Genomic DNA, 13,817 nt, shown 5'->3' with positions numbered 1-13,817 from the left:
CTACTTTCGGACTGAAACAATAAAATTCTCATCAGTGAGTAGAAGTTACTGCAGTTTAGGGAGAACTAACAGTTGGCACAAGTTATTTTGAACAATCAACGTGACTAAAACAAATGAGGTATATTAATGAAGTGCACTAAGGAATACTGCCATCAAAAGTTCTAGTCAAGACAAAAACACCCACAAAAATCCAAAACGCATTTTGCATACTTTCCAAATGTCCCACATTTTCAGCAATAACAGAAAGTCATATGTTTCATGTTAAAAAAATTTTCTAGTCAGTTTGATCCTCTCTGATTTTTATAATGCAACACGGATAAAAATCTGTTAAATGAGTGAGAGGAACGCAGACTCATTTTTTTAAGCATAATAAAATATCTTATTAAACAATGAAATTTAAACTAGAACATATGCTTTTGGAATAGTTGGATGGATTAGGAAACATACACCATTTCTTATTATAGACACTCACAAAACAATCACATACATACACTGGACATATAAACTTACTTGTAGACATTATATGTCCACTGAAAAAAATGACTTTCAATGTGACATTCATGTTTCAAAGCCATTAAAATAACAGCTTTGGTAGTTTAATAGAAAATGTAGTGAAAGACTTTAAAAAAACTACATAAAAAAATTAAAAAATTCAAACAGCCCAAGTCACAAAATGAGAAAAGCAGCTGCTCTGGCAAAGTAAGATTGCGTAAAAAGTGGTATTCATATATCACAATCTTTTAGTAGTTATAAAATTCAGTGGTCCCATACAACAGTCTAATACTTCCTAGTAAAGACAGAAGATGGCCAATAAAGAGCCTTTGAACAATCTATGTTAAGAGTGCTGCAGATATGAAGTCCAGTTTCAGACTGATATATTTTAGTTATCCACCACTGTGAGCAGAAAGACGGACTTCATTCTTTTAATACATTTGGTACAATCTCACAGCATTTTCCCTGAGCCTAGTTAATCGTTTATCGGCCCTGTGAAAAATGTGATCCAATAATTCAACAAACTAAAAAAAAAAGGAAGAAAAACCTTTTACAAAATATTCAATGAGCCAGATTACAGGTATATTTTGTATAGAGTTCTTTTTATTTTCATGCAAAAAAAATATATGCACACTTAATAACACCCTTTTATTTTGATTTATTTACAAGTTTTAAATTCAATCCCTTTATTCTCAACTGATTTTATAACAATTACTGAATATTTTTCAAGTACATTATTGTTCAAAATGCACAGACAATGTGCAGCAGCAAATGCAGCAAACCTCAAAAACAAGGTGCTACAACATTGCTTCTACATCAAGAGACAGACAAGTGTCTGGGATAGTGGTTTAATTATAACACTTATACAGACATACATCTATACCTAGAGAGAGACAGACAGATCTAAGAAAGCAGCTACATCTGCAGAGGAAGGAAACAGCATGTTACAAGGACAATTCAGGGAGGTCAATTATACATAGAACATTTGACAAACAACATAGAGAACAAACTTTGGCATTAATTACCAGGGTACAAAACGTAGCACATTTCAAATCTATCAATGGAGTATAATATGGAACTCTGCAGCCTGTAGCTGTTTGTTTGTATTAATATCAACAAGTATTTGACATTGTCAATGAAAATACTAACACATCTATAATAAAACCATTTTAATGGAAAGCAGACATGTAATGATTCAAAACCACATTACATTTTTGTATCTGTAATGATCAAATGCCTCAATACCAGATATGTAATAAAGTCACCTCACTTCAGGCATCCGCGCCGCCTGAAAAACTGCAAACTAGGGAAACTGAAAGTCTGAAAAATGTGGCCTGACACTGCTGAATTAATTTGCTTTTAGTTTTATACCCTGGTTAAGTATCCATTTCACATTGCCTGATTAACACGTAACACTATGCTTGTATCAGCCGCTAAGACAAGAACTGAAAAGCATAAGAAATTCCCTGCATGCATTATGTGTAGTGTTAGCAAAAGAGTGAGATGTGCCCCAGTCCATCTGAGGCACAGCAAGTTGCATAACATCATTACCACTTTGCAGGGTCTGTCGTCCTCCAGCCAACACTCCACTAGGTAACATTCCAGTGGGAGTCAAACCCTTGAGTGTCAGCACACTTTCACTCTCCTCCCTGGTGTGAGAAAAAACAGTAACAGAACCTTAAATATCCACTCATGAAAACTTGTATTGAAGTAAAATAAGGGATAGGGAGAGCCTATTTTTGCTGTGCTTTATGCATGTCAAAACTGAATGTAAATTCAAACAACTAGAAAGAGGAAAATATTTCTATTCCATACCAGTCTTTCCTCTGCGTATGAGTTATAAATGCTGATTAGTTCTGAACCACATTCTGAGCAATTATTCACATGCAAACTCATTAGCTTTGAAATCAGCACTGAATGTCTCATGAGGTACGGAACACATCTCAGTGGCACAAAACAACCCACAATGTTGTTCAAAGCCTCTGTGCTTCAGGAAATGCTAACTTGACACAATTATCCCTATTTGGACACCTATGTTCTGTGGAAAACTATCTGTTTCAGTAAATGGATCATGAAATTTCTGAATCTAGATGGGTATAAGAAGACAAGTTTTCTAAAAACCTGAAAACAACAAACAAAAACCTGAAACAAAGAGCCCCTAGTCCTCAACTTTCTGGTGTGCCAGAAATTTTCCAAGGCAGTCCTGACCACCTACATTACATCCTTGATTTCAATCTCTTTTTTTCTGGTATTTTCTTTCCAACACCCATAGCCAATGGCTGGACAAATAACTTGTAAACTAAAGATCATGTTCTCTGATTTCCTGAAACACGTTTCAAAAATTACATACAAATAGTCTATAACCAAAAATGCCAACATCAGTGTGGTGCATCACTAAGCCAAACAAGATTCTGATGCACAGGTGATTTCCCTGAAAAAACATTTGGCACCTATAATCCCGGAGCAGAGATGTTTTCCTAATATACGTAAGACAGGGATTTGGAATGCAGAAGTCACGCAAGTACCTGAGAACAGAGAAGACTCTTGCCATCTTGCCAATTGCACGAATTTTGTTTCTGATTATTTCTTTCCGTGCGGCAGCTGTACCTACTTTCAATGGAATAAGAGAGAGTCTCAAGCTCATGAGTATTTACAGGTTCACCATTTTAAAACGCACAGATTTCAGTATAACTGTTTATGTTCAGTGCTCTTCACAGGAGGCCAGTACCCAACCACTTAAGGGCACAGTTACAAAATTATGGACTCGGAATGCCACCAAACCCACTATCACTCTTGGGTCCACAAAACACACACAAACATTTAGAATCTTTACAGCGATTGCCTAAAGCTAGCAGGCATCTGTATCACCGCCACTACAGTGTAATAACTACCATTAACTCGTTTGCCTAAATTTTACACTTGTAATTCTTCACTGGCATCCGTATATATCAAGATTTAGGCATGCAGCCTAATACAGAAGCCAAAGAGATACTAAAGCCACAAAAAATAAAGATTTGTTGCTAATTTCTTACACAACTGTCCAAGAGAAAACACTAGCTCATTTGCTTGGTTTTCTGTCATCCCCCCCAAAAGACACCACAAAACAAAATGACAAAGAATTGCAGCGTTGCGTCCCTTAACACCCAAGCCTATGTCCTCATCATCTTAGGTTTGCATCATTCCCAGAAATTACAAATATCAAAGATCTGGAGTAAATTCTGTATATTCCACAGAGCAGCGAGATATCATTTGTGAAAGATAAAAGTGAAGACAAAACTCTGAACGGCAGCTTGCGACTGGGGAGGTGAGCCACCTTTACCTGCCTTAAAAAAATTGTATAAACATTATAAAAACAGGAGCTCCTTTCTCCAACACTAAGTGTTGCTGGTTTGTTTCAATGCATAAATGTCATCCTTCCCCTCATCCTCCACTCCTTCTCCTGACTCCTCAATTCCACTAAAACAGGAAAGGCAGATGAGGAGATATCACAACTAAACTCCTTACTCCTCAGACACTGGGGAAGGAGAGTACTAATCAAGTACACTACACCAAGACTAACTCAGCCAACTTTGAATTTAACCACAGGGGACCAAAAGTGAGCAAACTCAGAGAGCTGTTAAACATTCCAGATCTTCCATGTAACATTGTTCTTCAACCCCCCTCAATGAAAAGTTGCAAAACCAATTTGCAAGAATCTAAGAATGTAGAAGAGAGGATCTCAGAAGTGGGCAAAGGAAACCTGCATGGCCACAGATCTGTCTGCTTGCATTCAGAAAAGGCAGCTGTGAAAGAAGCCTTTTTATATCCCTGCTCACTAGCATTTAGCTTCCACGTGAGAGTACATACACTCCAGCACCAGTCACCCTTCTTAAACCAGAGCTGCAAGAATGCAAGGCTTTCTGCTGCACAAGAGCGGGCAGATTTCCTGCCCTGAACACAAAACCAAGTAAAATACAAAAGAGGAGGCCTGCGAGGGCAAATGACAACCACAAAATCACATAAGAAGGAAAATACACAGTAGCAACAAAGAAAAATGGGAGCAAGAGACATCCTTCAAATGAACACAATGAAAGAATCGTGGGGTAAGCCAAGTATTTGCTGATCCATTTAAACCAAATGAAAAAGCCAGGAACTACTGAGAAAAGTTTTTTTAGACAACTGAACAACCATAATAAATTGCAGACACCAAATTAAAAACAAACAAACGAGACAAAACGAAACCAAAAAACCCAGCAAAAAACCACAGAAGGCTCAGGAAAATCCTTGACCAGGTTAAGGTGAAACATTCGACTAAAAATATTATTTTTAACTTTTAATTTTTAAAGTCTAAAAGTTTTTACTTTCTCTCTTTGAACACGATGAAACAAAAGCTTGAGGCTCTGGAATGAGGACTCCTTCAGAGTTTTGAAAAAGCTAGGGCTGAAAGAGGGACCATCAATCTTTCCCTAAAAGTCTCCTGGTTTTCCTCTTACCTACACCTGTTTGAGGGCTAGAATGATGCAGAGCTGTAACACGTAGGCTGAAAAGGTTTCAGGCAGTGCTAGTGCCTGTATCTTACTCTGGAATGTCCCCTTGCTTTAACAGAAGAAAGGCTGGCTTTGTGTGGTTTTGGTGTTTGCGTGGTTTGGTGGTGGGGTTTTTTGTTTGTTTTAACATGATCTTTAATTGCCCCAGCCCTCCAGAAGTACCACAGCCAAGCCAAAAGACCAAAGCTATTACTTCAGGCTGCTGCACTGAGCTAATGTGGCCACTGAATCCTGTTTAGTTCAGAGAAGACTGTAAGGTGGCATCTGCTTGCTGAAGAATGTCTAGATTATACCCTATATTAGAGGAGATATGACACAGAACTCTTCCATCCCCCCACTCCCAATGCCTGCACAAGAGAAAAATTTGAAATGCTTATACTATTATGCTCTAAAGAACTAAGAACTGTTGGAAACATCTCCATAATCTAACGCATTCCCAAATATTAGAAATATTATCTGGAAGTGACAAATTTAAACAGGGAGCAAATTTATTTTATTAGGTAAGTAACAGTGAGAAGAATTTTTCTGCACAGAATTATCTACCCTGAGATTTCTGAAAAACAGGTGACAGACCATCACTTTAAGATGGTAGGTTTCTTTTTACCATTCTGTTTCCAGCCATCTTCAAAACTGTACATACAATCGAAAAGCACTTTTTTGACATATCAGTTGAAGGAAACTAAAAATAATACACAAACCAGGCTTTGGAACATTGTATAAACACATTCCATGCACAACCTCAAAAAAATCCTCATGATAAAAGTATTAAAGAGCAAGACAGACAACTGAACGCTCCCTACACATGCAGGACCAAAGATAAAATTTTAGAAACAGGTAAAAGAATGAAATTCTACAAAAAAAAAAAAAAAAAAGGAATGGAAGGAAGGAGGAGAAAAATTCATGCACAGAAAGACAGATGTCCTGGAATATGACTTCTGATAGCAAAATACAGAAGCTTTTATAAACATCCCATTAAAACAGGTAGTAATAATAAAGGCTACATATGTCTTTCGACAGAAAGGTATTTTCTGCATGAATACTTATACTGCCAGGTTCTATGAAGTCATATTTCAAAACATTCCTACTCTGTCTGGTCTGTACCTTTTTTATTGCCATATATGAGTCGCTCTTCAGATGGAGAGTCCAGAAAAAAAGGAAGTGAACGATGGAGAAAAAGGTGAGTGAGACAAATAAAATAAAGATATTTAACTTGGCAGTGGTAATAAAGAAGGAATGGAGAAGAAATGTGAAAAAATAAAGTGGAAAATCGCAACACTTAAAAATGCATTCATCAAACAAGAAGTGAAATTGTTGAGTGTGTTTTAAAATTTGACAATAAACAAGTGAAAGCTCGAAAGCCAACAGTTGAAAAAAAAATCCATTCACATTGAAAGATAAAGCGTAGACAGTACCTAGGTGGCATTAAGAGATGCATCAAGCAAAGAAAGTGTTAAAAGAGACAGAAGAATAAAATAATTCAAATTAGGAAACTGCAACTATCATACTGAAGATAGGGCATGTGCAATCAATTGATGACTGCAATTATGCTGGACAACATGGAATATCACCTAACCCTACCCTGCAAATGCTTGGTATACTTGCTTTACACTCAGTTTAGCAAGATTACTTGAATGAAAAACATAAATTAATTGTTTTCAGGATCCCATTCGAGACTATTTCTAAGTTTTCACATTTCTGTCAACAATCTGAATGGCAGCAAAATTCCAGTGGCTCATAACCAAGGCACCCCAATCTAAACCACACAGCTGCTTAGCACAACACTACTCTGCCACCGAATTCAAACACAGTACTTATGAAACATTAAGAACGGCTTCATATCTCTACTATCTTTATAAATGATCCTTTAGTGTTCCTCAATGGCTGCTGAAACTTTTCTTCCTCCTCCCCCATTATCAAATAATCCACCAAATCAATTGTTACTGGATAAAAGGAAGCAAGTCTGAAAAACTTTTAGGTGTGACATTAAGCACTGCTGTAAAAACCCAACAAAATGAAGTGTGTTATTTTAGGTCTTCATGTTAATGTTGCTTCTCAATCATCACGTTGCAAACATCTCCTTAACAACCTACTCTATCATAGTTTAAAAGGTAATATTATGATTAAAAAAATACATATTATACTATGTACACATAAAAGTTGTCCTTTAACTCTTATGCTTTAAACTCAAACACTAAGACTCAAACTTGTATTTCATACTTATCGTATACCACTTTGCCATCAGAAATATATGGCATTCACCTACATCAACTCTCTCCTGAAGAGCAAGCATTAAGAAACTTAACGTCTCATAATAAATTCATTCTAATGACTTTACAAAGTTTAGTATTTTTAAAATTTAAAATAAGAAATTATGAAATTTTTCCACAAAAAGTTTCTGTTTTAAACAGAGATCAGATATGAATAGTAGTAAAGAATACCATTAGTGTTTCTTGATCACAAGCACAAAACCACAACTCCCTTCCCTGTCCTCCAAAGTATTTCTGTTGCACAAGAGCAGGCAGATTTCCCGCCTTGAACACAAAACCAAGTAAAATACAAAAGAAATCTAAAGAAAAATTTGAAGCCAATTTTCTTCGAATTCCAGGTAGTATTACAGCAGCCTAACCACTCTTTCACAAGTTATTACCATTAAAAAGATATATACATCTTAAAGTAACCCCTACCGTCAAATTGATCTTCCCCCTCTGTCATCAGTTCATCATCAGAGCAAATGCTCAAAACATTCACCAACATTTCTGTTACTGTATAAGAAAAAAAAAAACCAGTCTTAATTCAATCCCTGTGGAATCGTACGTATTTCCATGCACACAAGATAAAACCAGTCATCAGCAACGACAGCGAATGAACATCTTACATCACAGCTATTGCTCAACAACCTGGTTTCAAAAATGTTTTTCTTGCTGTGTGTTGTCACTGAATTTAAAAAGCTCAGAAAAATAAGCTAAAAATTATACCACCTACCAAACAAAGACCACAGCAGAACTTTCTCTCCTATCATACAAGGAGTTCTTTTAGATAAGGATTGTCTTCTTGTATATTAGTATTTTTACACTAGGATAAGTATTTGAACTAGATTTTATAAAAAATTTATTTAACAAGAAAATATTTTGACTGCTCAAATTTAGGTTTAAAACGAAAAAGCTGTTCCATTCCTGGCACCTGCAGGCATGTAGCAGAAGCACCAAAGCAGAAAAATATTATGACATAAATACGATGCAAATTACATGCCTTTTTCAACTCCCCTTAAAAATATTGATAAGAGTGAATACACAAGCTTGCCTCAGAAAGCTTCATTTTCTTTCTTCAGGAATCTCCCTGTTCTGTCAATCAAACTTGCTCACTTACATCAAGCTTTCTTAAAACAGCCAAACTTCTCCTCCCCCTAGAGTATTCAGAAACCTATTCCAGAAGTTCAGTCAGATGGTTAAGAAGCCTACAAATTACTATCTACATTTATTCATGACTAATTCATACACTTCCTGTGTTACCTGCTAGGGTATTCTTCTCCATTCTTGGAAGTTACTCCCCACTTTATTGAAAAAAAAAAACCAAAACAAATCCCAAACCCCCAAATCATTTGATTCTGATCTGTCCAACGCAGACCAGACAATATTGACACTGTAGCCCTCATCAAAAGTGAAAGCATGTACTTGTCCAAAGGCAAACTACAAGGGCCATGATTCCAGCAACCTTAAGCATAGAGCGAGTCAATGAGCAACTTATTTAACAGTACTTGGGTGTTTCATCACCAGCAGCATAAAAAAAGGCAAAATAAAAAGTATCAACTCTTTGCTCTTGGAAACATTATCTATTAAATCATCAAGTAAATGAGACATATACAAAAATATCCTTTCAAATATGAGGTCCCTCTGTTTAAAAATAAAATAACCCATTGAGTGGGTTAACCGTACTAAGAAGTATCCAAATTATTTGTTTTAAACTGCTCATTAAAGACAATATAAACAAATCTAGAATCCTAGGTTTATATGAGTGTAAATGTATCATCCCAAGAATACTTTTCAAAAAAATTTAAAGAGCTTTCCAGACCTCTTTTATAAAAAGAGCAGTTTCTGTCATGGAGGATTTTAAACAGATCCAATAGCCTCCAACCTCATTGCTTTTTCCCTGAAAACTACTTGGAGCCCCAGTGTCCCAGATTCAGAGTTAGCAACTCTAGAGAGGGAGATGGGGGAAACAAGGAGAAAAAAAAAAATAAAAAAATCCATGCTAAATTATCTTTTGTACAAATAAAATAATAACTGGAAAAGTTATCTTTAATGAAGGTCAATCTGTTATAACTCTATAGGAAAGTTATAATTTTACAGGAACATCTCAACATAGTTTATACCTATAACTGTACAAGATTAATAATACATTAATTCAAAAGTTCAAAGGTACTACTTAACAATGCATGTATACACCCTCGATGGAACTGATAACTTCTGTTTACACCTCTGCTTTACTGATGGCTTGGCTTCGCAAGCGAAGATTTGGGAAGGGGTTTACCCACTCTTACTACAAGCACAATGACTAAGGGCCATGTGGGATAGGCAAATCTGGCTGGAAAAAAGGCCGTTTAAGCATTCAGGATGTTTCCAAACAGGACTGTCATCTCCTGGGACAATCTCATTAGATGCAGCTTAAACTACCTTGACCAAAACAGGTGAAGTAAACAACCAAAACCTGTAGAACAAGTTGTATTTCAGCCTATCCTTTCTCAGAAATGGCATTTTCACATACCAACCCCCCCTCCAAACCAGTTTAACAACTTCACCAAATCTTCTACCTGATAAAGACAAACACAGATACTCTTCTTCATAAAACCCATGCACTTAATCTCTCATTGGTAAATATAGCTATAAAAAAATATAAAATCTTCCCAACATCTATCTGGGAGAAACAGAAAAGATAGCCACTGATGTGTAGCTTTTGCTTACCTTTTTCCCCAACAAATGGCAAAGACCATGTAAAAACATCCATAAAATTTGGTAGCCAGTAAGGATGAGGAGAACAGTTGAACTGACGAATATTCATCACATTGTTTTCATATTTTAACACAGCAGCTAAAAGAAAATTCAGACATTTTGAAAAGAATGTTTAAAACTTGCAAGTACCACAAATGTAAAGGCACAAGTTTGTTTTAGCTCTATTTTATGCTACAGACAAAACAATCCCAGAGATACTCCACTCTCTTTCACAGATTTCTAATGGAGAACTTCAAATTTTTATTGCATATGCTGCAGTTTAAGGCACTGCTACATGTCAATAGAGTTCTGTACTATCCTATTATAGGTCTATAACGAATAAAGACTTTAAAAGATCCTGAAATGGTATAATTTCAGAACCAAAATCCTAACTCAGAACAGTAGTATATCCAATATATCGAGACTCAGGTTTTTTTCTTCATATAGAATCATAGAATCACAGAATCAAATAGGTTGGAAAAGACCTTTAAGACCATCAAGTCAAACCATTACCCCAGCACTGCCAAGTCCACCACTAAACCATGTCACTAAGTGCCTCATCTACAGGTTTTTTGAACATTTCCAGAGATGGTGATTCTACCACTCCCCTGGGCAGCCTGTTCCAATGCCTGATCACCCTCTCTGTAAAGAAATTTTTCCAAATATCCAATGTAAACCTCCCATGGCACAGCTTTAGGCCGTAACCTCTTGCCTAAAGTAAAACCATAGAAACCTAGATCAGGAGGAAGGGGAAGCAGAGAGAAACAAAACAGCAAACCAGAAGCATTCTAAAGCGTTGACTGCATTTTTCCCCACTTACACTTACATTACACTGGAAATAGCTGATGTGAAAAAGGATTCTCAAAATGCAATATCCACAGAGATGGTGAAAAGATGTAAAAAGCCAGCTGCAGCTAGGTTTATTCCTCCTTTACTCCTTCAGCGCAAGTAACAACAGCTTACCTTTTCCTCTATACGGCTAATCACCCTACATACGTGGTATGGGTTGTTAGTTGGTTCTTCAGAGGTTGGACAGAGAAAATGCAACATATTTCATAGAAAAAAAGGTTCTTGTTTCAAAGGAACACTATTTTTCACATTTGGAGATCATTCACTCATCACATTCTTTAAATGCCAGACTTTAATGTCGTAACTGAATTTCAGCAGACTTTATTTTTAATTATTTCTGTTGTTGAACTTTGCTCTCATCTATTAATAACATTAATTCACAGCTAAGCTCTTCTCTGTAATTCTGACTTGTAAATCTCCACACTATTAAGCACGCTTCTCCTGTGCAACTTTGTCACAAGCAGAGGATGGACAAAAATTAATTCCTTCCAGCCTACACCTCCCTAATAACATTTCCAGTGGTGATGAGTATTTAGATCGCTATTTGCTCTTTCTCGATTTCCAATTATGGCCCTGTACCATCTCAATCAGACTCTCAGAAGCTGCGATACACAACACAAACTACCTTATCCACAGACTTCTGATCAATGTTTCCTTCCTTTCTGCCCTCCTGGCAAAAAATGGTTAATATCAGATGACTTAATCTAGCAAGACATTTTTATTTTGTTATTACATACAATTACTAATAACAAGATCTTACCTTTATTATTGTAGACATCCAGGTAATTAGGTGCTGAAAAAATTGTTATTAATGATGGGAACCCTGTAGTTTGACTTTTCCTGTACATTCTATAACTGCAAAACCAGACAGATTATTTCACATCTTACAGCAATAAGAAGTTATATGTTTTTATTTTACACTGTGAATAATTTCTTGCAAAACAAAGTACTTACCCTGCATCTTGTGCTTCATGTGCTCTAATGATTGACAACAAATTATTATTTTGCAAAAATTCACAAACCGCTGGATAGCTGCGAAATGAAAACAGCTATGAGTAACCAAAATTATCTAAAATACACAGCAAGAGTCAGCATCAAGACATCAAATAGGTCACAGCATACTCTCACCTATAAAAGTATGAGCATCCTCTGACTGTATTGTGACTGAAATGCTCTTGCGAATTTTCATTTCCAAAATCTTCTGAAGGATCTGACCACAGTAAGTCACACATTGGTCCAAATGCTGGAGGCTCTTTGAATCTATCTAACTGTTAAAGAAAAGGTAACAGCACAAAGATTCTTTGAATATTAAATCAGTAAGTTTTACACATTTGTTAAACTACATATCCATCAATACTAAGCATTTTTATAATAAATCACAGTATAAAAGAGAAGTGGTTTCTGTATATTTTTCCTCTCCTCCTCATGAAATAAGGCAGAGACATGCCCAAAGAACCAAACCTGTTAAGAGCAGTAAGATTTATTAGCTGTAAAAAGAAGGGAGATAAATTACAGACTGATGGGTATGCGTAATACAAGGTCAAGTTACAGACAAGGAACAAAATGGCTCTTTTTCATGCACATGCCACACCTACCAATCCAGAGACACTGCCAGGAATTAGCAAAGAGAAACAGTACAGGAAACAGGAATTATAAAAGAAAAGCGTGAATAATTAGCACTGACTGGAAGAGACTAAATAAATTTAAGAAATTATCATAATAATAATGATAATTAAAACAAAACCTGAAACACCAAAATGGATCATTTAACAATGTAATGAAGAGTCGACTAGCTTAGCCATCTTAGACTTCTTTCATTCAGGCTTTACTTCTCACCTATGGGCCATTATACATTTTGGGAAATGTCTTTGTTTTCTTTCTCTAGCTGCTGCTTTACAGATTTCTACTTGGAAACACCAGTTTTAGCAGCCTGCAACTTTCCTAGTAACCACAGTGAAAACAGGCAGAGGTAAGGACAGCACATTTGTTAACTTAAAAGGAAAATACCCTGCTTAATAAGTAACGGTCAATCAATATCTGATGTCCCAGAAATAAAATTAGACATCCCAGATTCCATATATGTCTATTTGATCGTAATGTAGCTGGAGTTTGTTCACAAGATGATTTTATCCAAGAAATGTAGGAACGTTTCTTTGATGGACAGTGCATTTATCTCACTTTACCTCCCAAACCAAAGAAGATGACTTTGATGGTACTAAAGAACACTTAACTCTTCATGACAGGTTCGAAGGGAGGTTTGGTGGGCACCTGGTGAATTTGAGTCTAACGGTCCATAGGAATCCATTCAAATATGGAACCAGCAGTAGTGCCAAGCTCTCTCGTGCCCTGGAAAATCAGAGCTCCCGAGGTTGCCACCTGTAACATAAGTGGAGAGGTCCAGATCTTTACAAATTCCTGCCAGATAATGGCAAGGCAGGTATTAACTGAAGTTGTTGTTGGAATTTATTTATTATTAAAAATCCAGTGGTTTAACATTTCCCACACTGGACGATAAACCCTGCATGGAATATTTCTTCCAGAAACTGAAGAAGTCAGTCCATCAACTTCTGCAAGTACCCGAATTTCTGTAGATTAAACCATCAAGTTTCTAAACCTCCAGCAATACATTTGGGTCCAGAAGCTAACAGAAGCATTCACACAAAGAAGATTCAACTGTTTCCCAATTGATGTTTCCTGCAATACAGAAGGCTGAAAGTCTAGAAAGCATTCCTAAGATTTTCTTTGGGTTTTCTTCAAGGATTTTCCTTATGACTTTGGCTAAATGGATAGAGATGTTATAAAGTTTGGTCGCTACAAGCAACCATCTCTCCCAAACCACTTTCTTGTAGCATTGGAACAATGATGTTGACATCTTGAAGTACAGAGGTCAGTTTGTAAAAAACAGACATACTTACAAACACACCAAATTGGTGTCTCCTTCACTAGACAGTTTACTAACTGGCAT

The 13,817-nt window shown here is 36.3% G+C and overlaps 1 protein-coding gene across 8 annotated transcripts in view; it reads right to left on the bottom strand.

The window, feature by feature from the left end:
• PPP3CB (protein phosphatase 3 catalytic subunit beta) overlaps positions 1–13,817 on the bottom strand; it is a 48,678-nt gene that overhangs the window by 13,811 nt on the left and 21,050 nt on the right. For 5 of the 8 annotated variants that reach the window (XR_010610885.1, XM_065671733.1, XM_065671739.1 and 2 more), the window contains exons 6-12: positions 11,981–12,120; positions 11,807–11,884; positions 11,613–11,707; positions 9,977–10,102; positions 7,703–7,780; positions 3,018–3,102; positions 2,044–2,141 (exon numbers count right to left, since the gene is read on the bottom strand). Coding sequence is in view for 7 of the 8 variants with exons in the window: in XM_065671733.1 (XP_065527805.1) it covers positions 2,044–2,141; positions 3,018–3,102; positions 7,703–7,780; positions 9,977–10,102; positions 11,613–11,707; positions 11,807–11,884; positions 11,981–12,120 (700 nt within the window). In the remaining variant the exon portion in view is untranslated. Of the gene's footprint in view, positions 1–1,101; positions 2,142–3,017; positions 3,103–7,702; positions 7,781–9,976; positions 10,103–11,612; positions 11,708–11,806; positions 11,885–11,980; positions 12,121–13,817 lie in introns of those variants that run through there. The other 3 variants (XM_065671734.1, XM_065671736.1, XM_065671738.1) reach the window with 2 other exon arrangements.

This window comes from Lathamus discolor, chromosome 3 (assembly GCF_037157495.1).
Source record: "Lathamus discolor isolate bLatDis1 chromosome 3, bLatDis1.hap1, whole genome shotgun sequence".
Classification (NCBI taxonomy): domain Eukaryota; kingdom Metazoa; phylum Chordata; class Aves; order Psittaciformes; family Psittacidae; genus Lathamus; species Lathamus discolor.
This window is presented reverse-complemented; position numbering and strand designations above follow the sequence as displayed.